We start from the raw sequence: 27316 nt of genomic DNA, 5'->3' as shown, positions 1-27316 counted from the left end.
CTGCCTTCTTGGCAGCAGCTGGTTTAGCAGCTTGAGCTACAGGTTTGGCTGGTGTATTAACAGCTGGTTTTTTATCTTCAGAGCTTGAATCATTGTCACTGCTGGATTCAGCCTTCTTTGCAGCAGCTGGTTTGGGAAAAATCCTACAATGCTGCAGTGAGCACCAAAGTTGTGATATAATTATTATTATTAAATATGTTTATATTAGACATCCTAGGTCCTCCTATCCTATATTAGACATCCTATATCCTATATTAGACATCCTAGGTATCATATAAAGGTAATAAGTTTTGTAGTTACCTATTTCATAACTTGTGATATAATAACAGTATATCCTTGAGAAAGTACTGGAAGTGTTCAACCCTATTAAGGTGAGTGAAGATTTCCATTTGTAAAGGGTAAACCCTAACCAGCCTAGCTAGCTGGCAGTTTTCAAAGGGTTCTCTCTGCTTTTAATTAAAGAATAAGCCCAAGTCCGACTGCGGTACAGGACGAGCCAATCATAGCGCTTACAAGGCAGACGCGCTACCAACCAAGCTAACTAGGCTAGCTTTAAAAGAAGAAAACAAGTTTCACCATAACCTAACTCATACTTCAACTCATTGACCGAGTAGTCCTCTGAAAAGTGCAGATGTGTAATCTTTACTAGGCATACCTACTATGTGTATTTTTACCAATTTTCATTTCAGAGTACAATGTCGGAATGGAGGCTCGTGTTTTGGCTCACGTTCATAATTCTGGCGGTCACCAATCTATTCTATCTCGTGTTCGGCTCGGCCGAAATACAACCCTGGAACGACCCCAACCCTGTAGTACAAAAGCCGCCCCCCCGAAGTGAAATAGAAATCGGCCCAGAACCCGAATAGAGTGCCCCAAAACCCGAATAGAGTGCCCCAGAACCCAAATAGGGGGATGCTTGTAGATTGAGTACGAATAGACTATCTTTGGACAAGCAACCACACTAGTAGATCATTGATGGCCGAGGCCACAAGTGAGCGTATTTGGATTAACTTCGGATCAAGCAATCTGATTGGGGTTGATTTCAAAAAATTCCGCCCGGGGCGGATTTTATCCTGATGGGATAATGTTCGTTCTCGGAACGGCTGGGTTTCTCCTATCCTGTCTTCCTTCTCTCTTCGATTTCGGGACGATAAGACCATTGCAGTTACAGTTCCCTCTGTCAAACCTCTTAAAGAAAAAAATCTCTTTTGGAAACTGCACTATATTCACTATAAACCATAGGAAATCAAAGATCATGCTCCATCGGAATTGGTTCCGTTTCTGAAAGCTAGGAATCGACCATTTATTTATAATTTTTACCCATTTGCAACTGCTCCATTACTACTAGATCAGTACTAGGTCCTTGGCTATCTATTCAAATAGAAAGCAAACTAACTAATCAAATTATCTACTTGCCAGCCTGGTTAGCTTAGTTGGTAGTGCGTCTGCCTTGTGAGCGCTAGGCCGCGGGTTCGATTCCCGCCCGGGGTGGATTTTATCCTGATGGGATAATGTTCGTTCTCGGAACGGCTGGCTTTTTCCTATCCTGTCTTCCTTCTCTCTTCGATTTCGGGACGATAAGACCATAGCAGTTACAGTTCCCTCTGTCAAACCTCTTAAAAAAAACAGCCTTTTTTTTGCAAAAGGGTGCAACATTTTCTCCTATCCTGTCTTCCTTCTTTCTTCGATTTCGGGACGATAAGATCATAGCAGTTACAGTTCCCTCTGTCAAACCTCTTAAAAAAAACAGCCTTTTTTTTGCAAAAGGGTGCAAAATATGTTCTGCTCATATGTAATTTGATATTCAATGAGTGCTCCCTAAGCACCGCTGGCCAATAAATTAATACAGATATTGTGAAGAGGTTCCCCGCTTCACCACAAATAATAAAAGATGATGTTTTTAATTTGACATTTTGTCATCATTCAATGAGTGCTCCCTAAGCACCGCTGGCCAATAAATTAATACAGATATTGTGAAGAGGTTCCCCGCTTCACCACAAATAATAAAAAATAATGTTTTTAATTTGACATTTTGTCATAAGGTTAACCAAGACATTCCTGTCATTCCTTGTCTCATTCGCACGCTGAGTCAAATGTGCATCAAGGCGTTTGAAATGACTCAAATTCAATCCGTAATCACCAAATGTCGAAGTATCATCTCTCAGATTTACAACAAGAACAATTTTGCCATTCAGGTCACGTTTGCTGATCAGAATCAGGTAAGTGCTTTCTCTTCGTAGATTCCTAGAAGCTTAACCCATCCTTTTAGGGCTATCTAGTCCCCACACCTAATCCTCAGATTGGGCTTTTTGTATATGGAGCTAAGCTAAGTGCTTTCTTTTATATTGGGTGGTGTTTATGAACTGGGCTAGGTTAGGCTAGGCTTGAAATATTACGCGAAATGAGTCAATTTTATACCTTACTTTAAGCCTAGACTTGCGTACGTTACCAACTCAATGCGAAACTGTACAAACACTAGCGCTCGCATTCATATGATATGGGGATTCAATAACAATAACCAAGGGGTTGTAGTCATAATGTTATATTGGTGGATCAAGGATTCCCTCTGTGAACTTGATCGCAAATAAACTCCTAACTCCTAACCAGCCTAGTTAGCTTTCAAGGTTCCCGCCCGGGGCGGATTTTATTCTGAAGGGATCAGGTTCGTTCTTTCTCCTGGCTGGCTTTCTCCTATCCTGTCTTCCTTCTTTCTTCGATTTCGGGACGATAAGACCTTAGCAGTTACAGTTCCCTCTATCAAACCTATAACAATAACCAAGGGGTTGTAGTCATAATGTTATATTGGTGGATCAAGGATTCCCTCTGTGAACTTGATCGCAAATAAACTCCTAACCAGCCTAGTTAGCTTTCAAGGTTCCCGCCCGGGGGGGATTTTATTCTGAAGGGATCAGGTTCGTTCTTTCTCCTGGCTGGCTTTCTCCTATCCTGTCTTCCTTCTTTCTTTCTTAGCAGTTACAGTTCCCTCTATCAAACCTAAAAAAAATCCCTCTTTTTTCTGAAATCTACAATCCCTCTTTTAAATTAAATTCGAAGAAAAAAAATCCTATTTCATTGGCCTTGATTTTTTTTTTTTACCAAAATAACCTCACACGTACGTATTCCTTCGTTCTTCCAGCCCGATGACGCCACATCAACGTTTCTCTCCCTGGACAATCCAAACGTTTGGTTATCCACTCTCAACATGCTAGAGGCCCTCAACGCAGCTCGCTCTAAACTTAGCGTCCTGCTAGAGTTGAGTGAAGGTAATAATAATATGGAAGTTTATTTTTTTCATCATATTAACGACAAAATTTTCTTTTCAAGAAAGAAGATGAAAGTGATTGAGTGTGAAGATGGGCTAGAGGCCCTCAACGCAGCTCGCTCTAAACTTAGCGTCCTGCTAGAGTTGAGTGAAGGTAATAATAATATGGAAGTTTATTTTTTTATCATATTAACGACAAAATTTTCTTTTCAAGAAAGAAGATGAAAGTGATTGAGTGTGAAGATGAAGCGGGAATGGTTCAGTTAGAGAATTAAATAAATAATAAACTATGTATAGTTTGGCAACAATACATAAGTAAGATGAAGCGGGAATGGTTCAGTTAGAGAATTAAATAAATAATAAACTATGTATAGTTTGGCAACAATACATAAGTAAAAAAAAAAAAACTTTTTGAATAAATCCCTGTAAGTACTTGAGTACTTTTAGGGAATTCTTCTTTCTTGCTGAATTATTCTTCTTTTTTCTTTAAGGTGTTGAGATGCAGGGAGATACGAGTTCGCACATCAGTGACGATGAGTGGTATATCCTTGAGAAAGTACTGGAAGTGTTCAACCCTATTAAGGTGAGTGAAGATTTCCATTTGTAAAGGGTAAACCCTGACCAGCCTAGCTAGCTGGCAGTTTTCAAAGGGTTCTCTCTGCTTTTAATTAAAGAATAAGCACCAAGTCCGACTGCGGTACAGGACGAGCCAATTAAATTGTACATGGTTAACTGCGGTTCAGGACGGGCCAATTGAACATGGTTAAAGACCATTATACCCGGGTGTATGGCAGAAAAATAACTTTTCTTTCTTTCTATATTCTACCATCACCATTCGGCTACAGCTGAAGCCGCTACAACAACAACAACAACAACAACAACATTTGTAAAGGGTTTCCCATCGTGAAGGGCTTTTTCAACTTCACCACAAACAAGTCATACTTTCTCAGGTCACCTCGGGTTGCTCAAACTTTACAGAGAGGCTCCAATTATCATATGGATCAAAAGTGTCCTTGGGCCGAGTTTCATGAAATGTACGTTTCGGTCGCTATTCGGTATAGTAATTTTACCAAGATCGCTATTTAAGGCCAAATTTTTGACTGACAAATGAGTTCGCGTTTCTTACGACTTGAGATTTCCATCCTTTGAGAATTTGAAATCCCTTGACTTGCCATTATCATAAGCATTCTTCCATAAGCATAAGCATTATTGCCTCTATGATAAGCATTCTTCCATAAGCATTCTTGCCATTATCATGAGCATTCTTCTATTCTTTCAGGTCACTGTGGTCACACTGAGTGAAGAGAAACCAGCTCAGGCCTCACTAATTCTACCTCTGTATCTACAACTCGTGAACCATCATCTCAAAACTTATCCTGGGGACGATACCATCACCACTCAGCTGAAGACCTACTTTGTCGAGTACTTGACACAGAAGTAAGTAGTATGTCCCAGGTTTGATGCCCACCTGAATGGGGGAAGTATTTTGTCTCTTCTCGCCCATCAGATGATATCGGGATCGGCATGCTACGACATAAACCACGGGTGTCACTTTTTTCCAATTGAAATGTTGACCTCAGTAATTTCAACAGTTTCGATGAGTTCCCATAAAATCAACTCCTAAGACTGGCTGTTCATTTTTAAATTAATTCTTACTGATGTCTAGGTGAAACGACCATCTTAAAATTTGACCTTAATAGTGGCAATTTCCCTGTATTACAGGACTTATAAGTTTTATGAAATAGGGCCTAGGGCATAAAATTTTTCAGTCCTAAATTAGTACTTCATATCCCAAGTCTTTCCTATACAGGTGGACGTACCTACTAAAATTATTTTTCTAATACTAACTCGATTACTTTCTCTCCAGATATTCCTCTGTGGACTCGTTCCTACAGGTGTGTACAGCTCTAGACCCCCGGGTCAAGCGTCTCCCCTACATAGAAGAACAGGATGTGTTTGGTACCATCAAAGATATTCTGGTCAACATGGAACCCCCCAGCTCGGAGGGCACCAAATATTACACCGACGTTGTCGAGCAGGAGAACAAGAAAAGTCGCCTCTCAGGTAATAAAATAGTTTTTTTTTTTAAGATGAGTGTTTCACCGCCGTTTTTTATTTCGTAGCGATGAAACAACTGCTACATTGGACGCTTGTGGTCTGTGTCGTAGCATGCCCATCCCGTAGTATGCCTCTCATCAGATGGGCGAGAAGAGACACAATACTTTCCATTTAGGTGCTGGGATTGTCTTTTTAATCCTTATTTTCATTTGTGAAGATTCTTATCTGAATAATTATTTTCATTTGTTATCATCTTCGTTCCCCTCAGGCATGGAATTTCTTCTGGGCAACGTCTCCAGTACCAAATCCTCCACCAAACCATCTCCCTCCAACCACGCAGACAACATAGCTCACGAGGTCGAGCAGTACCATCGCTCCTCCCCTGTGCCGCTCAATGAGTGCCCCCTAACCTGGTGGAAATCCGAGTGCAACCGGTTCCCCAACTTATACTTGCTGGCTGTCAAGTATAACTGTGTTCCAGCCTGTACGACGCCGTGTGGCAAAACCATGGAGATGAAGGCGCAGTGCACCTATGTGGAGAAGAGAAAGCTGCTGAGTCAGAACACGCAGGCTGTGCTCAATCATTTGCTGTTCTTGCATCACAATTATACTGTGTAGACAACGCGAGCATTGTGTGAAAAAGGCCGAAGGTGGAAATATTGTGTGATTCAAGACCTGGGTGAAAAAAAATAAAAATATCAGGACACGAGGCACACAACAGGGTTGCCTGGAAGAGACTGACAAGAAACGCCGACCCTATTTAAATAGGAAAAGGCTAGGAAGAAGAAATAGAAGACAACGCGAGAATTCCCTATGTCATCTAAAGTCCGGTACGCCATGCGCCAGCCTAGTTCGCTTGAGGCCGCGAAATAAACACGGCGAGGACACGAGGCACACAACAGGGTTGCCTGGAAGAGACTGACAAGAAACGCCGACCCTATTTAAATAGGAAAAGGCTAGGAAGAAGAAGTAGAAGACAACGCGAGAATTCCCTATGTCATCTAAAGTCCGGTACGCCATGCGCCAGCCTAGTTCCCTTGGGGCCGCGAAACAAACACGGCGCTGAAACGCTCCGCAAAAAACAACAAAATAAAAACCACGACACAAGTTGGATTTTTTTTTTCTCATTTACATATTTTTCGTATGTACCTAGTTGTAATTCGTAGTTTAACTTTGTTTATTTGTATATTACTCCGTCAATAACTTTTTGGCCATTTTATTTGTATTGATTCACATACCCCTCACAAAACATTTATTACTTTTCGTGTTGTGAAAGACAACATTAGTAGATCTCACAAAATTTCGGAAATCGGTAATGTTTACTGTACCTAGTCCTTGTTCAATATGAATTTGACATTGAAAGACATAGGTTGTACAAATTTTGATTAATTCCACATTAATTTTTTAAATACCTACCTATTTTGATTGTTTTCTCAATACATTATTTTATTTTTTACAATGGATTATTCTGTACATATTAGAGTTATCTGTATTAGACACGATCTGGTATTTAATTGATAAATAAAATCCATCTTTACATACTATACAGTGCGTTCATAAAGTCAGTTGCGCCCCCCCCCCTTACCTTTTGAATGCCTCAACGTAGAATGTTGAATTTTGGACAGTTAATATTTGAGGCCAGGGGACACAAAATGAGTTTAAACCCGGTTTGGGAAATCTGATAATTTTTTTTTAAAATCAGCCAATCAGATTGCTTAATCCGAGAGTTAAACTTAAAACGAGTTTCAGCTCACTTTGTGGCCCCCGGCATGAATCTTCCCCCCATTATAGGTTATGTCAAAAATCAGGGCCCCAACTTTGAAATTCGTGGGTTTATATGACAATACAGGTCTTGTCAAAAATAAGGGAAATTTTCAGGGGTGGCCCCAGTTTTGAACGCGGGGTTTCATGACATCATAGTGTTTAGGGTATATCAAAATTAAGGGAAATTTTCAGGGGTTGCGGATTTTCGTTTTGCACGAAAAAAAAGCAGAATGCTCGAAAGGCCTTGAAGATTTTATTGCACATCTCCAAGATTATTAGTCAAATTTTTAGTGTTTAAGAACTGAATTATAGAGTTTTCTTTGGTTGAACTGTCCGAAAAGTAAGTATTAGTCAATTTACAACCCTAGCGAAACATTAGACTTTGAATCACATGTAGACCGATCGATAGAAACTGCACACCTCTATACCTCTCCGTGCTTGCTTCCATTCTCTCATACTCCCCCATATTAGGTACTCATTCTACTAGAATGTTTCTATAGATATAAATGGACATTCCTTATCTTAACCCCAGAGGTTTCTTGGTCAGTTGTTCACCTAAATCTCACGTAGCAGGCGTTCTGTGTATGCCTTGATAACAGATGGTGTAGGTAGGTAGTAGGTACCAATACCAACACTATTCATAGAAGTCTAGTTATACAGAATTCCTACCTGCTCTCGTTTTTCTGCCTAAACCTTTCTTCAAGGCTAGATCATGTATGTTTTCATAGTCAGGTTTGAGATCTAAATTAGTGAAAAGTATTCAGGTCCTAACGGTAAGAAAGTAAGAGGTCCAGTGACTTTATTCATAAGTTGGTGAAGTGTGGCAATTAAGAAATATTGTGAAACTATCAACCCACTCTTTGGCATTGATACCATTATTATTCATTCCAAATTTTGAAATTTTTTGAACAGCACTAAAATGTGTGACGTCAGACTTTACGCAGTTGTTTTTTTCGTCCGCTACGTAGCGCCAGTATGCAAGCACGCTTGCGGAGGAGCAGAAAGAAATGCGCAGAAACGTATGCGCACAAACACATTAATGTGTTGCCTGCGAGGGAGCTTTGCTCGGGACATTTGATGTGACGTCATTGTGTACGGGGGCCTATGCCGTGGCGTCAAAGTTCACGATTTACCGGTATTTTTTAAATCGATTTATTTCGGGATCTAGAAGTCGTAGAAAAAGAAAAATTCCGTTGGTCCCCATTTTTCCAGCTCTAATGACTTTGAAACATCACCCAAGTAAGCGCAACTGATCTATAACTAACACTTACTAATCTTACTATTACTCTTAAGCTGTGTCCACACATAGACGACCCCGTCAATCGACGTCGACTGAAACCGTACACTGCCTCGACATCATAGTCGACGGTTTCGACTCTGTGTGGACACAGCTTAAGTGCTCCTAAGTTACTTACTCATTCGATGCAGTACAAATAAGGTTAGCAGGAAATTGTCGGTCCATATGTAGGCAGTGGGCTCCAGCCATCTGTAGTAGAGAACCCAGGCATGTAGTCCTATTGTTAGAACCAGATAGATGAGGCATATGACGATGGTCGCCTTGAACCTGTCGTAGATCAGAATCACAAAACCTGCCTGGAAATGAAGATCGAAATTTGAATATTTTTTACACAATTTGAATTCTATTTTATTTTTTGCGAAGGCCTAGTTTCTCACGTTACAAGGGTTTTTACTTTTACCTCTGGACATTCTCGGACATTATGCCCAAAAAGTCTGCGAGTACACTCAGAAGTAACCGGTTGTAACATAAGATGGTAGGCCGCGCCCTTAATCATTTTAAGTACACATGTAGGTACGAAAAGATAATTCCATGATGGTCATTTGTGAGTAGTTTTAACACGGAGGATTTTGCCCGCTTGAACTGTAAAGCCGATTTTACTCCTGTCTTCTTCTGATGAGTTTTTACTTTTGAACCTATTCCTTTTCCATTATTAATTTTGTACTTACCTGAAATACGTTGGTTTGAAACAAGGAAATGAGCAAAGCAATGAACATCAGGATTTGAAAAATGATTTGTAATCTGCAAGAAAAATAAGAAGCGTGGATTAGATAAATTCAATTTTATTTTCATGACTTACATTAAAACAAACAAGTTCTTGGGCCAGCCTAGTTAGCTTGGCTGCCTTGTAAGCGCTAGGCCGCGGGTTCGACTCCCGCCCGGCGGATTTTATCCTAAACGGACAATGTTCGTTCTTGGAACGGCTGGCTTTCTCCTGTCTTCCTTCTGTCTTCGATTTCGGGACGATAAAACCCTAGCAGTTACAGTTCCCTCTATCAAAAACCTCTTTTAAAAAAATCCTTGATGTTACCTAATTTACCTTTTACTTACATGTAAATAATGAGCAAGTTAATGTTTTTCGATCGGAATGAGTCTGAAAATGCGTTGAACAGCAGGTCGGTAAGCAGAAAGCCAAGCTGTATGATGAGCAGGAAAATGTACTTCTCTGTTGAGATCCTCATAATTCCAGGATTTCCAGACCTTTTATTAATTTCTTCGAAATTCAGACATCAGTTTTGGAATCTTTGGTCCTTATTTCTGTTTGTTGCAAAGCTGTATGATGAGCAGGAAAATGTACTTCTCTGTTGAGATCCTCATAATTCCAGGATTTCCAGACCTTTTATTAATTTCTTCGAGAATCAGACATTAGTTTTGGAATCTTTGGTCCTTATTTCTGTTTGTTATTTTGAAAATGGATATTGCAAATTTCATCATTTGCAAAGGATGTAATTTTTCCATAGTTAGGTATGATTGGTCAGGTTATATTAAGAAGTCCACTGAAAGTTTACTAGATTATACGCTATAAAAGGTGCCGCTTATTTTAAACCATTTTGAAATTAAAATATACCTAGCATATTATTACGTAATAATTAAAGCTTTCTTTCTAATACTCAAAAGACTGAATATTTACCTACATGTCTAATGATAAGTTCGAGATAAGTATGTTTGGTATAGTCCGTCTCTATGGTAACATGCTTTGTTGTGTTTTATTATTGCAGTACCTAATAGGTAAACGATTCGTTATGTTGTATGTAGGTAGGGTACATCAAGTTATTATAATATTAGGTAGGTATAGGTACTTAAGTCCAGCTGTTAATGACCGCGAGACCATAACGTATAGTACGTATACATAGAAGAAGTACTTCGCACGTGGGCTCTAGCCGGAGTTTGAACTTTTTGAACACCCGTTAAAATTCTTGCCTCATTTTTTTCATCCCATGTTCATGTGTAGAATCCAGTGCCTTCTTACTTCCTTGTGAACGCATGGCTCGCTTCACATTTGTTTAGGCGACCGGGAAGTGAGCTAGCTTCTCACTTTTTTCTTCTTTAGTATTAACCTATTAACTCAAACTCGACTTTGATTTTTACCTGCCTATTTTTTGTTTGAATTTTGATACATTTTTCCCCATTTTATGTTTATTTCCAGACTTCTGAGTAAACCAAAGAATCGTCTCTCCATGGTTCGAAACTCTGTCTGGGTTCTGTCCAACCTTTGTCGGGGCAAAACACCACCGCCTGACTTTGCCAAGGTAATGAATGGGAAGAAAGTTGTTTTTCGATATTGATACATCTTTATCATAATTAGCACATAGAAAGAAAACTCCTAATGAGCTTTTGGGCTACTGGGGTTCCATAGATGCTCTTCTTTCAAGTTATTTATTTTTATGTATTTATTCTATATATTTCTCTTTCTTTTATTGTTATATTCAATCCCTTCAAATCTATGAATTAATTTAATTTCATAATATCATTTTACTTGATTGGTATATGTATGTACTGTGTCAATGGGCAACTCAAATACCTAGGGCAGTTCATCAGTGTGAATAAATTATAGTTTCTGTTACTCACTTACTACTTAATAATAATTATAATAATAGTATACTCTTGAGTGGAAGGTAACCACTAGGCGAGGTTAACGCCGGAGTCGTTCTCTACCACCTAACCCCGAGAGCTCCATTATTATGTGGTCAAAATCTCAAATAAATGAGGATAAAATTCCATGCCTCGGCTGGGATCGAACCCACGCCCTCCTGTTTACCAGGCGAGCGTCTTGACAACTACGCCACCGAGGCAGGCTAGGAGTTTTCACTTTCTCCGTTTTTTTGTTTCCAGGTGGCTCCAGCTCTAGCGTGTTTGTCCCGTCTGTTGTTCCACGCAGACCCTGACGTCCTGAATGAGAAATTCTACCCAATCACTAATACCTAATTAGGTATTCTTCTGGATTTGTTAAGAATCTATTGTAATCTTTGATTATATTATTGTCAATAAACATTTTACAATCATTCTTACGAGACTGTCTGTAGTCGAAACGGTCGAAATGGGCATCAGACGAAACGGTTTGGGTTATGCCATTTACGAAACTCCGTTCGAACACTTCAGTGATCCATGGGGAACAAGTGCAATCAACATTGTAAGGCTTCTGCTAAGGCCAGCCACTCACTATCAGGTAGACCGGACAGGCACACCTGATCAGATCCACCTGTCAGGTCTACCTGATAGTGAGTGGCTGGCCTAAGGTGTGACATGAAGATTTCTAATGCTCTCTGAAGCGTGTGCAGGTAGATTCTAGTCAAATGCGTACTTCTAGATTCCTAATAGGTGTATACTGTCAGTGTTAGGATTGTCATGATTATGATGTGGGTGTTGAAAATAAGTAACATCATCGTATACCGGGTAGTTAAAAAAATTAGACTTTAAACACACCAACAAACACTCGGAGTAAGAAATAAGTATCCAAAAAACATATAACGGTAAGCAATAATGTCAAATTAAACACACAGTAAAAATAATAAAAAGACTTTGGAACTCACCATTGGGGACTCTGTAGTTCTAAGCCCAGGAGCTATAGGTAATATGTAATAAAATTTATACTCATCTTTGGTAATTTAGAAAGCCAAAAGTCACATCTTTAAGATAACTGCTAACAAATATTCCTTTATTTGTCAGAAACAGTATACAGTTATTCTGTTCGAAAATTGCTCAATTTTCCGGACTGAATGCTCAATTAATTTTCTACCGGGAAGTTATAAAGTTATTCATATTCAAAAAGCTAAAGTCATTCAAATTCAGACAATGTTCAAAGAAAGTCTCTTTGTTTTGTTGTCACCCGGTAAAAGTTGCGTCTCAGTAGATTCCAGAAGATCTGACTTTGTTTTCTGTGCGAATCAAATATCTTTTCATAAAACATAATTTGTTTTGGTTCCGTTCCAAAGAAGCCGTAGATATAGGAAATAGATGAAATGTGTGTACCTACGTATTACATGATGATAATTTAAGTGAATGATTATCTGCACAGTAGGTAGCAATAAAATTTAATCATAATAAATCAATGGACATTAATTATTACGAGGGGCTATGTAGTTTATTACAAACCATAGAGAGAGGGTGGGTGAACAATTTTTGGGAATAGGGATATTGAGAGTTTACACCTTTTATGTATTTAGAATGTAGATAGATAATTAGGTGTAAATGCGTACCTACGACTTTACATAATACCTATTGCAATTCTAATGTAGTCATTTTGAAACGTTTTGCTTTGTTATTTCTTACTGCTTACCATACCTATGTAGGTAGGTACATGTAAAATGTAGAGTTGTCTTGTGATGTGCATAATACGTAGTTTTGCTAGATAATTCCAAAACCAATCAAGTAAATTAGTTTTGTTAACCCATTTTCATAAATGTTGAATTATGAGATATGCATAGTTGGCCAAATAAGATTTAAAAGAAGTAGGTGCTGTGTAAAGAAGCTACTAATATAGCTCATACACGTACATACCTACTCATAAACTGATATCTCATATGTATAAGTGCCCCTTATTTTGCATTGTTGGATTTCTTTTCCAAATAAATTGCAAATTTTGAGTTCTCCAATGACACATTTTTAATCCGACGAATAAATGTGGCCAAATGGGTGGTTCATCTTATCAAGACGCATGGCAGTGCAGTACGCCAAGTCCGGGTCAAAACGACCCATAAGCTGTTTTTGTTGTCCACCATGAGGGCGTCCATTTTGTGCTTCTAGGACTCTGAGCTATGCCACCTTTCTGCAATTCATTTTACGTCAGTTATCCTTAAAAGGGCAAGTAATTTAGATACTTTTTATGCTAATATAGGACTGAGCTATGCCACCTTCCTGCAATTCATGTGAACTGCTCAGTTATCCTCAAAAGGGCAAGTAATTTCTACGTGGTTTTTAAGGCCAAGTTTTTAGGTAACTAGATGGACTTTTCCTTTGTTTTCACATTGAAGTTTTTAAGGGAATCAACGCATAAAACATCTTGAGGAAAATAGATTATAGATCATACAGAATTAGCCATACATCATTCCATTGTAATCTCTGATTCCAATTTTGCTCAGTAGTAGCGGTAGCTAAACTACAAGTAAAGTAACAATATACAAAGTCCCCATCAGAATTTGTCACCAGGCTTTGTATGTCCCACCAAAGACCCTAGCAGTTGTACCGTGATTATTGTTGGAAATGTTGGTTGTTTAGCTCATTTTCCATTCCATGTAATCAGTAATCAGGTTTGAAAGTTTAGCATGTAAAAAAGAAGCCCTGGACGAAAAAATAATTAAAATAAACGTTAGGAATCGCTAAATATAGGGCACAAGTCAATCCCATCTCCTGTATCTGGTTACACGTTTTTCCTATAACTACACAAAGCGCTCTATTTCCGCCTAGTGCCATCAGTTTTCCCGCTGCCTTATCGACAAACAATAAATACATTACTGTTAAGTCGTACTTATAATGGGCGTAGTCCCTTTTTTTCCCCATACAGGGAGGTGCACTCGAAATTGTTAAGGTTAGGGCGAAGGTCAAAGATTTTTTTAGGGTTTGATGACAGAGGTAACTGTAGAGGTGTGTCCTCACATAGTCGACCGGCCACCGGCCATCGATCGATGTCGACTGAACCGTCCACACTGCCTGGACAACATAGATTTACCTCGTCGATCGACGGCCGGTCGACTATGTTTGGCGAAGTCAAACCGCATAGAGCTGAGAGAAAGAAAGTAAAAAAGCTCTATGAGCTATGCTCTCCCCTCCATTCGGTTTTTAGCCTTATGGTCCTGAAATGAAAGAGAGAAGAAGGACAGGATAGGAGAAAACCAGGCATTCCGAGCAGACGCGCTATCTTCTAAGGTTACGAGGCTGACTAGAGCGGAATGTATAAGTACACTAACAATCTGTTAAGTTCCATTTGATTTGTATAGGCTTAACAGGGCTATTAATTTAACACTGTTAACAGGCTGTTAGGAGTTCAAAAGAAGGTTGGTGAAAACCACCCTTAGACTTGTTATCCAGGGCATTGGGGTTGTAAGTAGTTTGTGTGCAAAAAAAATGCAAGCTAGTCAGTCCTTCAGACTTGCCTACAAGCTAATGTCACATGTACACAGCTACACAGGTCATTTGCAGTTCTACTTGACCAATGTAAAAAAGCACGTATACGCAACCCCGCGTAGCGAACACGCGAAGCCCCCGGGGGGTGGAGGGGGGCGAAGCCCCCCTCCCGAGCACGCAGTGCGAGTAGTACGTATACATATAGAAGAAGTACTTCGCACGTGGGCTCTAGCCGGAGTTTGAACTTTTTGAACACCCATTAAAATTCTTGCCTCATTTTTTTCATCCCATGTTCATTTGTGTAGAATCCAGTGCCTTCTTACTTCCTTGTGAACGCATGGCTCGCTTCACATTTGTATAGGCGACCGGAAAGTGAGCTAGCTTCTCACTTGTATTTTTTTATTTTGATTTTCGTTTTGCACGAAAAAAAAGCAGAATGCTCGAAAGGCCTTGAAGATTTTATTGCACATCTCCAAGATTATTAGTCAAATTTTAGTGTTTAAGAACTGAATTATAGAGTTTTCTTTGGTTGAACTGTCCGAAAAGTAAGTATTAGTCAATTTACAACCCTAGCGAAACATTAGACTTTGAATCACATGTAGACCGATCGATAGAAACTGCACACCTCTATACCTCTACGTACTTGCTTCCATTCTCTCATACTCCCCCATATTAGGTACTCATTCTACTAGAATGTTTCTATGGATATAAATGGACATTCCTTATCTTAACCCCAGAGGTTTCTTGGTCAGTTGTTCACCTAAATCTCACGTAGCAGGCGTTCTGTGTATGCCTTGATAACAGATGGTGTGTAGTACCAATACCAACACTATTCATAGAAGTCTAGTTACACAGAATTCCTAAACCTTTCTTCAAGGCTAGATCATGTATGTTTTCATAGTCAGGTTTGAGATCTAAATTAGTGAAAAGTATTCAGGTCCTAACGGTAAGAAAGTAAGAGGTCCAGTGACTTTATTCATAAGTTGGTGAAGTGTGGCAATTAAGAAATATTGTGAAACTATCAACCCACTCTTTGGCATTGATACCATTAATGGTTCTTCTTTAGTATTAACCTATTAACTCAAACTCGACTTTGATTTTTACCTGCCTATTTTTTGTTTGAATTTTGATACATTTTTCCCCACTTTATGTTTATTTCCAGACTTCTGAGTAAACCAAAGAATCGCCACAGTTTAAACTAGGCCTTATGTATTTGGAGCAAGGTGGGTGTTATGAACACTACTAGAACAGAGCTGAAGAATCCTTTTCTTCTTCTTCATACAGAGGTTTTACTTTTCTAGTGGTGGTCTTTTTCAAGGAACATTTTTTTCTCCAAGGTATCTAAGTATATCAGCTATTTTAGACCCTGCATAAAATGATCAATTTCATTATAACCCAAACCCACCTAATGAATGAAATGTTATTACAGGGTCAGGTGTCCTCCAGTGCAAACATAATCACTCCAGAAATGGTTCAAGCCCTTTACAGCGACAATGTCCAAGATCAACTGGATGCCACACAAAAGTTTAGAAAGCTTCTCTCCAGAGAACCAAACCCTCCTATAGATGATGTGATTCGAACTGGCATTGTACCCCGATTTGTAGCCTTTCTCAAAGAGAGTACTGTCAACAATTTACAAGTAAAAAAACAAGTTTTGACTTCTTGGTTTAGTTTCTGATTTTATATTAATACTAGTTCATCCCCCTCCTATAGATGATGTGATTCGAACTGGCATTGTACCCCGATTTGTAGCCTTTCTCAAAGAGAGTACTGTCAACAATTTACAAGTAAGAAAACAAGTTTTGACTTCTTGGTTTAGTTTCTGATTTTATATTAATACTAGTTCATCCAGAGGCATGGCCAAACTTGTAGAAAAGGCATGGCCGAACTTGTAGAAAAGACCAAAAATCAACATAATTCTATAGTGCTTGTAGATCCTTTCAAAGCAAATGTGTTTCATTGTGGTTAAGTATGAACCGCTCAACTTCTTTTCCTTCGTTCGATAATGACATGCTACCCCATAAAGGGTTATGGGCATTGAAATCGCCCAGAATAATAAAGGGGCTCGGAAGTTGGATTTTAATCCCAGAAAGATCAGGCTCGGAATAACGTACAGACTGAGGAATGTGTTTAATAGGGTGACCGTAAGGTATGGGGAGAAAAAAAAATGTTGGATTTTTGTCAACGGGAACCCCACAAAGTGTGAAGTTCTTCCAGATTTTAAGATAGCCAAATTCCAGAGGCATGGCCAAACTTGTAGAAAAGGCATGGCCGAACTTGTAGAAAAGACCAAAAATCAACATAATTCTATAGTGCTTGTAGAATGTAGATCCTTTCAAAGCAAATGTGTTTAATCCTACTTTGAATATACATATAATAATTATGATGACTGTTGATTGTTACTGAGTACTAACTTGTTGATTTTTTCTCCTCTCTGGCTATCTTAAAATCTGGAAGAACTTAACACTTTGTGGGGTTCCCGTTGACAAAATTTCGACATCGTTTTTTTACGGTCACCCTAGTGTTTAATCCTACTTTGAATATACGTAATATGATGACTGTTGATTGTTACTGAGTACTAACATGTTGATTTTTTCTCCTCTCCGTATAGTTTGAAGCAGCTTGGGCACTAACCAACATAGCATCGGGCACGTCCATGCAGACTCGTATGGTCATTGATGCGGGGGCCGTGCCTGTATTCATTCAGCTTCTTCTATCGCCACATGAAGATGTACAAGAGCAAGCAGTTTGGGCTTTGGGCAATATAGCAGGTGACTCACCCGAGTGTCGAGACCATGTCCTGGACAACAATATCCTGTATCCTCTCATAGAGTAAGTGGTCCTAGTGCTGTTAGTTGTAAAGTGTTCCGGTGGATTTCTTCAATATTTTTTCAGCTCCTATAAGGCCTATTCTTGGGCAATATAGCAGGTGACTCACCCGAGTGTCGAGACCATGTCCTGGACAACAATATCCTGTATCCTCTCATAGAGTAAGTGGTCCCAGTGCTGTTAGTTGTAAAGTGTTCCGGTGGATTTCTTCAATATTTTTTCAGCTCCTATAAGGCCTATTAAGCTAACAATCTTCCCCCCCCCCCCCCTTACGAGGTAGTAAAATATGATTATTATACACAAAGGAGAGGCAATTAAACGAGAAACTTATCATGATACCTATTTATTTTATGCCCCAAAAAATAGTCAACACGAAAAGTGTATTCTTAAGTGAAGTACCTAACATAAAAATTTGATTTTTTTTTCTTTTGAAAGCAACTGAGTTCTAACAATCTGTTAAGTTCCATTTGATTTGTATAGGCTTAACAGGGCTATTAATTTAACACTGTTAACAGGCTGTTAGGAGTTCAAAAAAAGGTTGGTGAAACCCACCCTTAGTCTTGTTATCCAGGGCATTGGGGTTGTAAGTAGTTTGTGTGCAAAAAATATGCAAGCTAATCAGTCCTTCAGACTACAAGCTAATGTCACATGTACACAGGTCATTTGCAGTTCTACTTGACCAATGTGAAAAAGGCTTTCCTTTGCCTTGAATAACACCCAAACCATTCCTTTGGAACCCTCTCTTCTTTAGTCATGATTAAATACAATTTATTATACTCCACACTCGAGTGCTTAGTGAAAACAAACTCTGATTTATTTCTTTTTTGTTAATTTTTCTACTTTCCATTTTTTTATATATATAAATCGATGTAGATTGGTTTAACAGGATACCGCAGGTTCAAATCCCAGCTGAAGCAGAAATCTGTCTTCAATTGTTTCAAGTTTTTCTGCTTCTTCCACTCATTTATCTGTGGGAGTTATTATTTGTTAGTCTTTTTACTTTCTTTTTTTGTACTTTTCTAGTGCTCAAGATTGATGTGTAGATAGGTCATTTTTTTTTAAATTATTATAAATTGAGCAAATTTTTCACCTCTCCATGGTTCGAAACTCTGTCTGGGTTCTGTCCAACCTTTGTCGGGGCAAAACACCACCGCCTGACTTTGCCAAGGTAATGAATCGGAAGAAAGTTGTTTTTCGATATTGATACATCTTTATCATAATTACACATAGAAAGAAAACTCCTAATGAGTTTTTGGGCTACTGGGGTTCCATAGATGCTCTTCTTTCAAGTTATTTATTTTTATGTATTTATTCTACACATTTCTCTTTCTTTTATTGTTATATTCAATCCCTTCTTCAAAGTAATGAATTAATTTTATAATAACATCTTATTTGATTGACAATGTGCAACTCAAATAGGGCAGTTCTGTTCATCAGTGAATAAATGATTGTTTCTGTTACTCACCTACTATTTAAGAATAATAATACTCTTGAGTGGAAGGTAACCACTAGGCGAGGTTAACGCCGGAGTCGTTCTCTACCACCTAACCCTTAGAGCTCCATTATTATGTGGTCAAATTCTCAAATAAATGAGGATAAAATTCCATGCCTCGGCTGGGATGGAACCCGCGCCCTCCTTTTTACCAGGCGAGCGTCTTGACAACTACGCCACCGAGGCAGGCTAGGAGTTTTTACTTTCTCCGTTGTTTGTTTCCAGGTGGCTCCAGCTCTAGCGTGTTTGTCCCGTCTGTTGTTCCACGCAGACCCTGACGTCCTAGCCGATGCATGAAAAAAAAAAAAAAAAAAAAAAAAAAAAAAAAAGGAAAAGGAGGGGATTAGATTTGAGATAATGATAAATCAATGTCGGAGTCAGAGAAAACAGGGTCTGACGTGCCGGGGTTTACGGTGGTCAAGTTGGGGCTGACGATAGTGATGAGGCTTTTCCTCAGGTTCTTGAGCCGATTTTTAACTTTGGTGGCAATGGAGTTCGACTCATCAGATACGATACTTTCGAGCACTGATATTACCATAAGAGGATCCATTTCGTAATCGTCTTTAATGATCTCGAGTTTCTTTTTGGAGTTTTTGAGATCTTGCACCAAATCGACAAAAACCGAAGCGTCAATTGACGGTTCCCACTGACTTTATTCATAAGTTGGTGAAGTGTGGCAATTAAGAAATATTGTGAAACTATCAACCCACTCTTTGGCATTGATACCATTATTATTCATTCCAAATTTTGAAATTTTTTGAACAGCACTGCTAAAAAAATCCAATACAATATCCAAGTTGAGAACAATAAACAGTAGGTGCTCACGGTTATTTAAGTAAATGACTTATCAAATTACATTTTGTCATACAATATCATAAAGATTTAAGTAATAGGTACCTAGCATCCTAGAGTTCCTAGACCTGGAATATGAGATTTAAAACAGGTTTTATTTAACATCTTTTTTTTTTAGTTTTAGATTGTTCAAATAAATAGATCATCATCAAATCTCAAGTTGTTCCAGAAATGGGTTGACTGTGAACAAAGCCTCTCCACCATGTTCTATCTTTAAACTTTTCTTCATTTATTACAGTGTTGTTGGGCAGACTGGATGTCATCCAACTTACACAGGTGAATTTGTAAGCTTGATTCGAGCCTTACATCCAATCGTGTGTGCTGACTGGGATTATTATTCATTCCAAATTTTGAAATTTTTTAAACAGCACTGCAACTAGCAGATGTTAAAAAAATCCAATACAATATCCAAGTTGAGAACAAAAAACAGTAGGTGCTCACGGTTATTTAAATGACTTATCAAATTGCATTTTGTCATACAATATCATAAAGATTTAAGTAATAGGTACCTAGCATCCTAAAATTCCTAGACCTGAAATATGAGATTTAAAACAGGTTTTATTTAACATTTTTTCTTTTTAGTTTTAGATTGTTCAAATAAATAGATCATCATCAAATCTCAAGTTGTTCCAGAAATGGGTTGATTGTGAACAAAGCCTCTCCACCATGTTCTATCTATAAACTTTTCTTCATTTATTACAGTTGTTGGATCTAAACCTCTTTTTTCAATGTCTTTATGGATCATATCTATCCATCGCAGTCATGAGCAACCTTTGTCTTCTCCCTTCCATTTCCAGATGAAACATTCTTGAAGGTATTCTTATTTCCTCTAGTCTTCTCATATGACTGTACCATTGTAATCTCGATCTCTCAATTCTCTCCTGTACTTTTTCTACGGCTGCTATTCTTCTTGATTCATTGTTTCTTACTCTATCTCTCCTTGTTTTCCTGATCATACTTCATACAAAGTGCATTTCAGCAGCTTGGAGTCTACTCTCATCCTTCCTCTTCATAACCCCCGTCTCTGCAGCATATACTGCCCAAGTACTTGAAATGGTCTACTTGTTTTAATGTTGTTCCCTTCATCACAACAGCTCCTTCAACTTGTTCTTCACACTTAAGTACCACTACTTCACTCTTCTCAGCACTAAATTTCAATCCATATTCACTTGCCACAGTTACCCATTCGTTGATTTGTCCTTGAAGTTCTTCTCTATTGTCCCCCCATTCAAATATGTCATCTGCAAACAGCATGATTTTCATTCTTTATTCTCCAATCACATCTTGTACTCTCTTCTGTACCTCACTCATAACCAGGATAAACAGCAATGGGGACAGTACCCCCCCCCCTTGATGTAAAACAGTATTGATATAAAATGTGTCAGTCACTCCCATTTTGGTCTTCACTTTGCTACATGTTCCTTCAAATATTTTTCTTATTTGTTCTACCATATCTTCATTCATTCCGATATTTCTTAAACATTGCCAAACTTTCGTTCTCACCATGGCGTTGAATGCCTTAGAGATATCAAGGAACCCCATCCATAACCCTTGACCAAATTTGAAGTGTTTCTTGATAAGCTGCCGGATACTGAAGATGAGATCAGTTGTGGACTGTCCCGGCCCCGGCTGAAAGCCATATTGTCCTTCTTCCAAATTATTCTCTATTCTCATTCTTATCTTATTCTCAACTATTCTCTCATACAATTTTTTGACGTGAGAGGTTAGAGTTATACCACAATAGTTATTACATAGTTTCTATCTCTCTTCTTGAATATTGGCACAATGATTCCTTCTTTCCAGTCTCTAGGTATTTCCTTTTCCACCCAACATTTCTGAAACAGTCTGTAGATCCAGTGTTTTCCGTTTATTCCCATGGCTTTTATCATCTCTCCTGTTATCTCATCTGGTCCTGGTGATTTTCCATTCTTTATGTATCTCCAACCTCTCTCTATATCATTCCAGGTAAGTTCCATGTCTTCTGAATCTCTCTCCACATTTCTCTCGTACACTCCAATAATCTCATTTCCCCTTACATTTAGCAGTTGTTCAAAGTAGTTTTTCCAAATATTCTTTATTGTGTCTCCATCCGTTACTAGATTGTTCTGACCATCCTTTTAGTATTTTTCTTCGTCTGTATCAATATTTCTTTTCTTAACCATTCCATACAACAGTTTTTTGTTTCCATCAACGTCTTCTTGTAGTGTTTTTCCCATTCTTCAAACCATTTCTTCCTTACATTCTCCAAGTATATCAAGTTTTCTTTCTATTACTTAATGTGTCAATACATTCTTCAATTTTATTTTTGATTGTTATGATGTTTAAAGTTCCCATTTTTACGGTTTGCTCTTGTTGTCGGTTATTTTTCTTGTTGTAGATATTGCATAGTTATTTGTTTGCTCTATCTATTCAATGATGTTGCTAAAGCTAACTAATGTTTTTATGCATGGTTTCAGATGTCCAACTCACACAAACATCGGTATAAAAATGCTGGTCTGGACTCTCAAGAGTTGAGAAGAAGACGAGAAGAAGAAGGCATACAACTGAGGAAACAAAAAAGAGATGAACAAGTATCAAAAAGAAGATTTGTCAATGTGCCAGATGTAATTCTAGATGATGATGGTTCCATGCAGGTAAATTATACTATCCAACATTTAGAATAGAATGGAATACACCCTGTCTCCAATGCCAGAATGAGACTGGACTTACTTACTTAGACTGGAAAATTCCTTTAGTCCCACAGTTTAACCTTGTCTGGCTAAAGCATGTTAAACAGAGAGTAGACTAGCATCTGGCTGTGGGACTATAAACAGGGAGGAGAACAGCTAACCCTAGCTAGCTGGCAGTTTTTCAAAGGGTTCTCTCTGCTTTTAAAGACCAAGCACAAGTCTTCACAATGGTTGACTGCAATTTCACAGTTTAAACTAGGCCTTATGTATTTGGAGCAAGGTGGGTGTTATGAACACTACTAGAACAGAGCTGAAGAATCCTTTTCTTCTTCATACAGAGGTTTTACTTTTCTAGTGGTGGTCTTTTTCAAGGAACATTTTTTTCTCCAAGATATCTAAGTATATCAGCTATTCAATTTCATCACAACAATCTGGAAACTCATAATTAGAACAGAGAAAACACAGAGAAAGTTTCAAGAATTAAAACACTGATAGAGAGGTAAATAAATAGTGACTGTTGCCTATAGCAACAAATGTAAAGATAATAAATAGATTAATAGAAACTGGGGAAAAGCAGAATATTTACAACAGCTAGGATAACAAGGACGTTGCCATGGCAACCAACGAGAAAAAATTTGATAGCAATTGAATGCAATGTTAAGAATAGTAAAAAAAAGTCTAATTACTGCATTTTACTGCAGTTTTGCACTCACAGACCGAAAAGCACACTATAAGGGGGCACTATGCAAAAATTAACAATATTTCGTACACTTTTTCTACTAGAAAATTAGAAAAACACACCACGAAAAATTGGACGTGTTGACACAACAAAACAGCAGCCGGGAATGTTACAATTCTTAAACCCTCATTATAATGACTATTTTCTAGCCAACCAGTAGGAGGTTCTTTGAGGAAACTTGTCTCTATATCAAAGCGATCTAAGAAACGTATGGTTTCTTTAGTGATCAAACTTGACAAACCTGTCCTAACTAGCTCTTCCGTTTGGTGTCTCTGCATTATGGGCTTGATGATCCTTGAGTGTTCTTGTTCATTTTAATCAGAACCCGCTGTAGCTATGATTTTCTCGATCCTTTTTCATTTTTTTTTTTCTTTCCAAGATTAGTGTTTAATCGCTGTTTTTATTGCGTAGTATTAAAACAACTACTACATTAGACTCTATTCTGTGGTATTGATTTGTTTTTAGGAAACCGACAGCAAATTCAAGCCGTTATTGACGCCAATATTTTCCCCTCGCTCATCGAAATCCTACAAAAGGCCGAATTCAAGACCAGGAAAGAGGCCGCCTGGGCAATTACCAACGCAACATCGGGGGGTACCCCAGATCAAATTAGATACCTTATCCAGCAGGTAAGAATTCAGATATGTTTTACTATGCATCCTCTATGTGTTAACTTTATTTTGTGTACCTACCTTTCTTTTATGTGTACCTTTGTATGTTGTTGGAGAATAATTGGAAAAAGAGATGTTATATCAGTTAAGATTCGTATTGTTGAAAATAATTGGGGAAAAAGATGTTACATTTAAGATTTATGTCTAAGCCAGCGCGTTGGTGGCATGGGACGCATTTTCGTACGTCAAAAATGGATCAGATCAGGTAGTCCTTATCTTTTATGAGAGTATTTGATCATTCCATGGGGTGTCTTACGAAATAGTGTTGAATGAATCCAAACTGCTGCTTTTTTGCTTAAATCAAAATTTTTTACACCAATGACATGCACATCATATTCCCTAGGACTGAACTGAAGATAGAATTTTGTTCAATTCACGACTAGCACTAGAGAAATTTTCGTATATAATATTGACCATTTTAGCGATGCTGGTGACTGAACTTCATACTAGTCCTATTTCTTCGTTCGGTCCTAAGCATACCCCCATGTCTCTTCACAGGGCTGTATCGAGCCGTTCTGCGAGCTCCTCACGCTACTTGACGCCAAAATCATTCAAGTGGCGCTCAATGGTCTGGAGAATATTCTCAAGCTGGGGGAAGAAGAAGCCAAACAGACCGGATCTGTCAATCCATACGTTGTGTTGATCGAAGAGTGCTACGGACTGGATAAAATCGAGTTCCTCCAATCGCACGAAAACATCGAGATCTATCAGAAAGCGTTTGACATTATCGAGCACTATTTCGGTTCGGAAGAGGAAGACACGCGTGTGGCCCCGTGCGTCACGCATGACGCATCTGGTGCTCAGGAGTTCACGTTTGCCGGCGCGACACAAGGCGGGGCCTGTGATAGTACCACTATGTTGGCAGGCGGGGGCGGTGGGTTTAACTTCTAGGCGGGAGGAAGTTGTGTGACCAGGGCCGTATCCCCCTCGCCCCCCCAAATACGACCCTGTGTGACCGCGGACTTTGGACCGAGTGAGCCACTTGACTAAGGATACGGAAGGTTCTCTTCTCCCAGGTATACTCCTGATAAGTTAGATCGAGTGGAAACGGAAACTTACGACTAGGTAGAAGTCAATACTTATGGTATTACCCTCACACAGTTTCTATTCGTGATATTACTATTCCACCGAATTGAAATTAATAGAATCGACTGTTTTGTTCAATTTCTTCTGTAGGTATACGAGATTCTTTTGTTACATTTCTCAGACTTACTATAAATTGTGAAGATGTGATAGGGCAACCCATTCTGCGAAATTGACTTTTTGACTTGACTGAGAATTATTGACGAGGTATTTAGGGTACCCATTACCCATGCTCTTTCGGTTTAAAGTCAGGCTTGGTTTTTCTGATATGTCTTTTTGACATAGCAAGAGGCATAGCTTGCAAATTGTATCGTTGTCTTCTAGGTATAAGTCTCTTATACGTATCAAATATTTTTTGATTTTGCCATTTTCCCCCCCTTACGAGGTAGTAAAATATGATTATTATACAGAAAGGAGAGGCAATTAAACGAGAAACTCATCATGATACCTATTTATTTTATGCCCAAAAAAATAGTCAACACGAAAAGTGTATTCTTAAGTGAAGTACCTAACATAAAATTTTGATTTTTTTTTTCTTTTGAAAGCAACTGAGTATAATCAAGCAACAATAGTTTATTTATCATTCATGATTAAATACAATTTATTATACTCCACACTCGAGTGCTTAGTGAAAACAAACTCTGATTTATTTCTTTTTTGTTAATTTTTCTATTTTCCATTTTTTTTATATATTGTATATCGATGTAGATTGGTTTAACAGGATACCGGATACCGCAGGTTCAAATCCCAACTGAAGCAGAAATCTGTCTTCAATTGTTTCAAGTTTTTCTGCTTCTTCCACTCATTTATCTATGGGAGTTATTATTTGTTAGTCTTTTTTTTTGTACTTTTCTAGTGCTCCAGATTGATGTGTAGGTAGGTCGTTTTTTTTTTTTTTTTTTTTTTTTTTTTTTTTTTTTTAATTATTATAAATTGAGCAAATTTTTCAGTTTTCAAGAAAGACATTTGAAGAAATCCTCAAAGAAAACACGATCATGGCTTTTCACCACGCTTATCACAATTGACAATTCAAGCCCAATGTTCTTGATAGTTTCACGAACAACTTTATATCGTCTCTCAGTACGAGAGTAAACTCTGACTCATTCGCTTCGACCCTTCCTCCGGGGAAAAAAACATATTTCGATACGAGAATTTTTTGGCAAAATTTTGGACGAGAATATTTTGCGATATTTCCAAATGTTGTAAATTTGAGGGTTGAATTGTTCGGGTTTTCACGTGAAAGTTGCTGGATTGAAGGGGTGTTCTCCAGAAAACACCGAAAATGAATTTGAAAATCTTCGTCATTTTCCTTGGTAAGTTGAACAAATTTTTCAGTTTTCAAGAAAGACATTTGAAGAAATCCTCAAAGAAAACACGATCATGGCTTTTCACCACGCTTATCACAATTGACATGTTCTTGATAGTTTCACGAACAACTTTATATCGTCTCTCAGTACAAGAGTAAACTCTGACTCATTCGCTCCGACCCTTCCTCCGGGGAAAAAAATATTTCGATACGAGAATTTTTTGGCAAAATTTTGGACGAGAATATTTTGCGATATTTCCAAATGTTGTAAATTTGAGGATTGAATTGTTCGGGTTTTCACGCGAAAGTTGCTGGATTGAAGGGGTGTTCTCCAGAAAGCACCGAAAATGAATTTGAAAATAATCGTCATTTTCCTTGGTAAGTTGAACTTTTTTTCGGGTTTTGTTTGCATCTTGTTTTCTAACTTGTAAAACCAATGTCCTTTTCCCTTTAAACATTGCTTGATTGTTTGATTTTCACCTTTACTTCTATGTGTTGTACTTTTTATTAACATGCATGTGTTATTTTTAAGAATCATTTAACGTATGTACCTACTTGTTGTAGTTTGCAATCCATCTAAAATGCATATGTTATTCTGTTTTTAATGAATGAAATGTTATTACAGGGTCAGGTGTCCTCCAGTGCAAACATAATCACTCCAGAAATGGTTCAAGCCCTTTACAGCGACAATGTTCAAGATCAACTGGATGCCACACAAAAGTTTAGAAAGCTTCTGCTAATGAGAAGATACAAGCTGTTATTGACGCGGGAGTGTGTAGACGTTTGGTTGAGTTACTCATGTGAGTATTAAGAAATAGATAACGACAGGGCTGGATCTCAGGGCGCCCGTAGCAATCCGAATGCCGGCGTGGTGTACTGCGTTGAGCTTATTTAGTACACTGTCTTTGGCTGAACCATAGATGTAACACCCATAGTCTAGGATAGGTAAGGTGAAGTCATGATTAAATACAATTTATTATACTCCACACTCGAGTGCTTAGTGAAAACAAACTCTGATTTATTTCTTTTTTGTTAATTTTTCTATTTTCCATTTTTTTTATATATTGTATATCGATGTAGATTGGTTTAACAGGATACCGGATACCGCAGGTTCAAATCCCAACTGAAGCAGAAATCTGTCTTCAATTGTTTCAAGTTTTTCTGCTTCTTCCACTCATTTATCTATGGGAGTTATTATTTGTTACTAATGAGAAGATACAAGCTGTTATTGACG

General features: G+C 38.2%; 3 protein-coding genes and 1 long non-coding RNA gene across 4 annotated transcripts; 3 read left to right on the top strand and 1 right to left on the bottom strand.

The window, feature by feature from the left end:
• Window positions 1-2093: 2093 nt before the first annotated feature.
• On the top strand, window positions 2094-6010 carry LOC103509547 (zinc finger BED domain-containing protein 1). The gene is made up of 7 exons (XM_026823840.1): window positions 2094-2219; window positions 3137-3280; window positions 3329-3416; window positions 3754-3845; window positions 4542-4699; window positions 5130-5326; window positions 5589-6010. Exons 1-7 carry the CDS (start codon window positions 2094-2096, stop codon window positions 5936-5938), a joined length of 1155 nt encoding a protein of 384 aa, XP_026679641.1. The 3' UTR covers window positions 5939-6010.
• A 2063-nt stretch (window positions 6011-8073) lies between these two features.
• Window positions 8074-9642, bottom strand: LOC103509540 (transmembrane protein 138). The gene is made up of 3 exons (XM_008474163.3): window positions 9432-9642; window positions 9050-9122; window positions 8074-8677 (listed from the first exon to the last, which is right to left on the bottom strand). The coding sequence occupies exons 1-3, from the start codon at window positions 9560-9562 to the stop codon at window positions 8492-8494; spliced, it is 390 nt and encodes a 129-aa protein (XP_008472385.1). The 5' UTR covers window positions 9563-9642; the 3' UTR covers window positions 8074-8491.
• Window positions 9643-10527: 885 nt separating this feature from the next.
• On the top strand, window positions 10528-11273 carry LOC113467595. The gene is made up of 2 exons (XR_003391618.1): window positions 10528-10630; window positions 11214-11273. It is a non-coding gene; the product is annotated as an uncharacterized LOC113467595 (long non-coding RNA).
• A 4576-nt stretch (window positions 11274-15849) lies between these two features.
• Window positions 15850-25415, top strand: LOC103509546 (importin subunit alpha-7). The gene is made up of 9 exons (XM_026823839.1): window positions 15850-16080; window positions 17053-17273; window positions 17786-17795; window positions 18349-18438; window positions 18988-19053; window positions 22071-22247; window positions 23172-23178; window positions 23488-23651; window positions 24192-25415. Exons 1-9 carry the CDS (start codon window positions 15850-15852, stop codon window positions 24582-24584), a joined length of 1359 nt encoding a protein of 452 aa, XP_026679640.1. The 3' UTR covers window positions 24585-25415.
• The last annotated feature ends 1901 nt before the right edge of the window (window positions 25416-27316 follow it).

This window comes from Diaphorina citri, unplaced genomic scaffold (assembly GCF_000475195.1).
Source record: "Diaphorina citri unplaced genomic scaffold, Diaci psyllid genome assembly version 1.1 scaffold509, whole genome shotgun sequence".
Classification (NCBI taxonomy): Eukaryota; Metazoa; Arthropoda; class Insecta; order Hemiptera; family Psyllidae; genus Diaphorina; species Diaphorina citri.
This window is presented reverse-complemented; position numbering and strand designations above follow the sequence as displayed.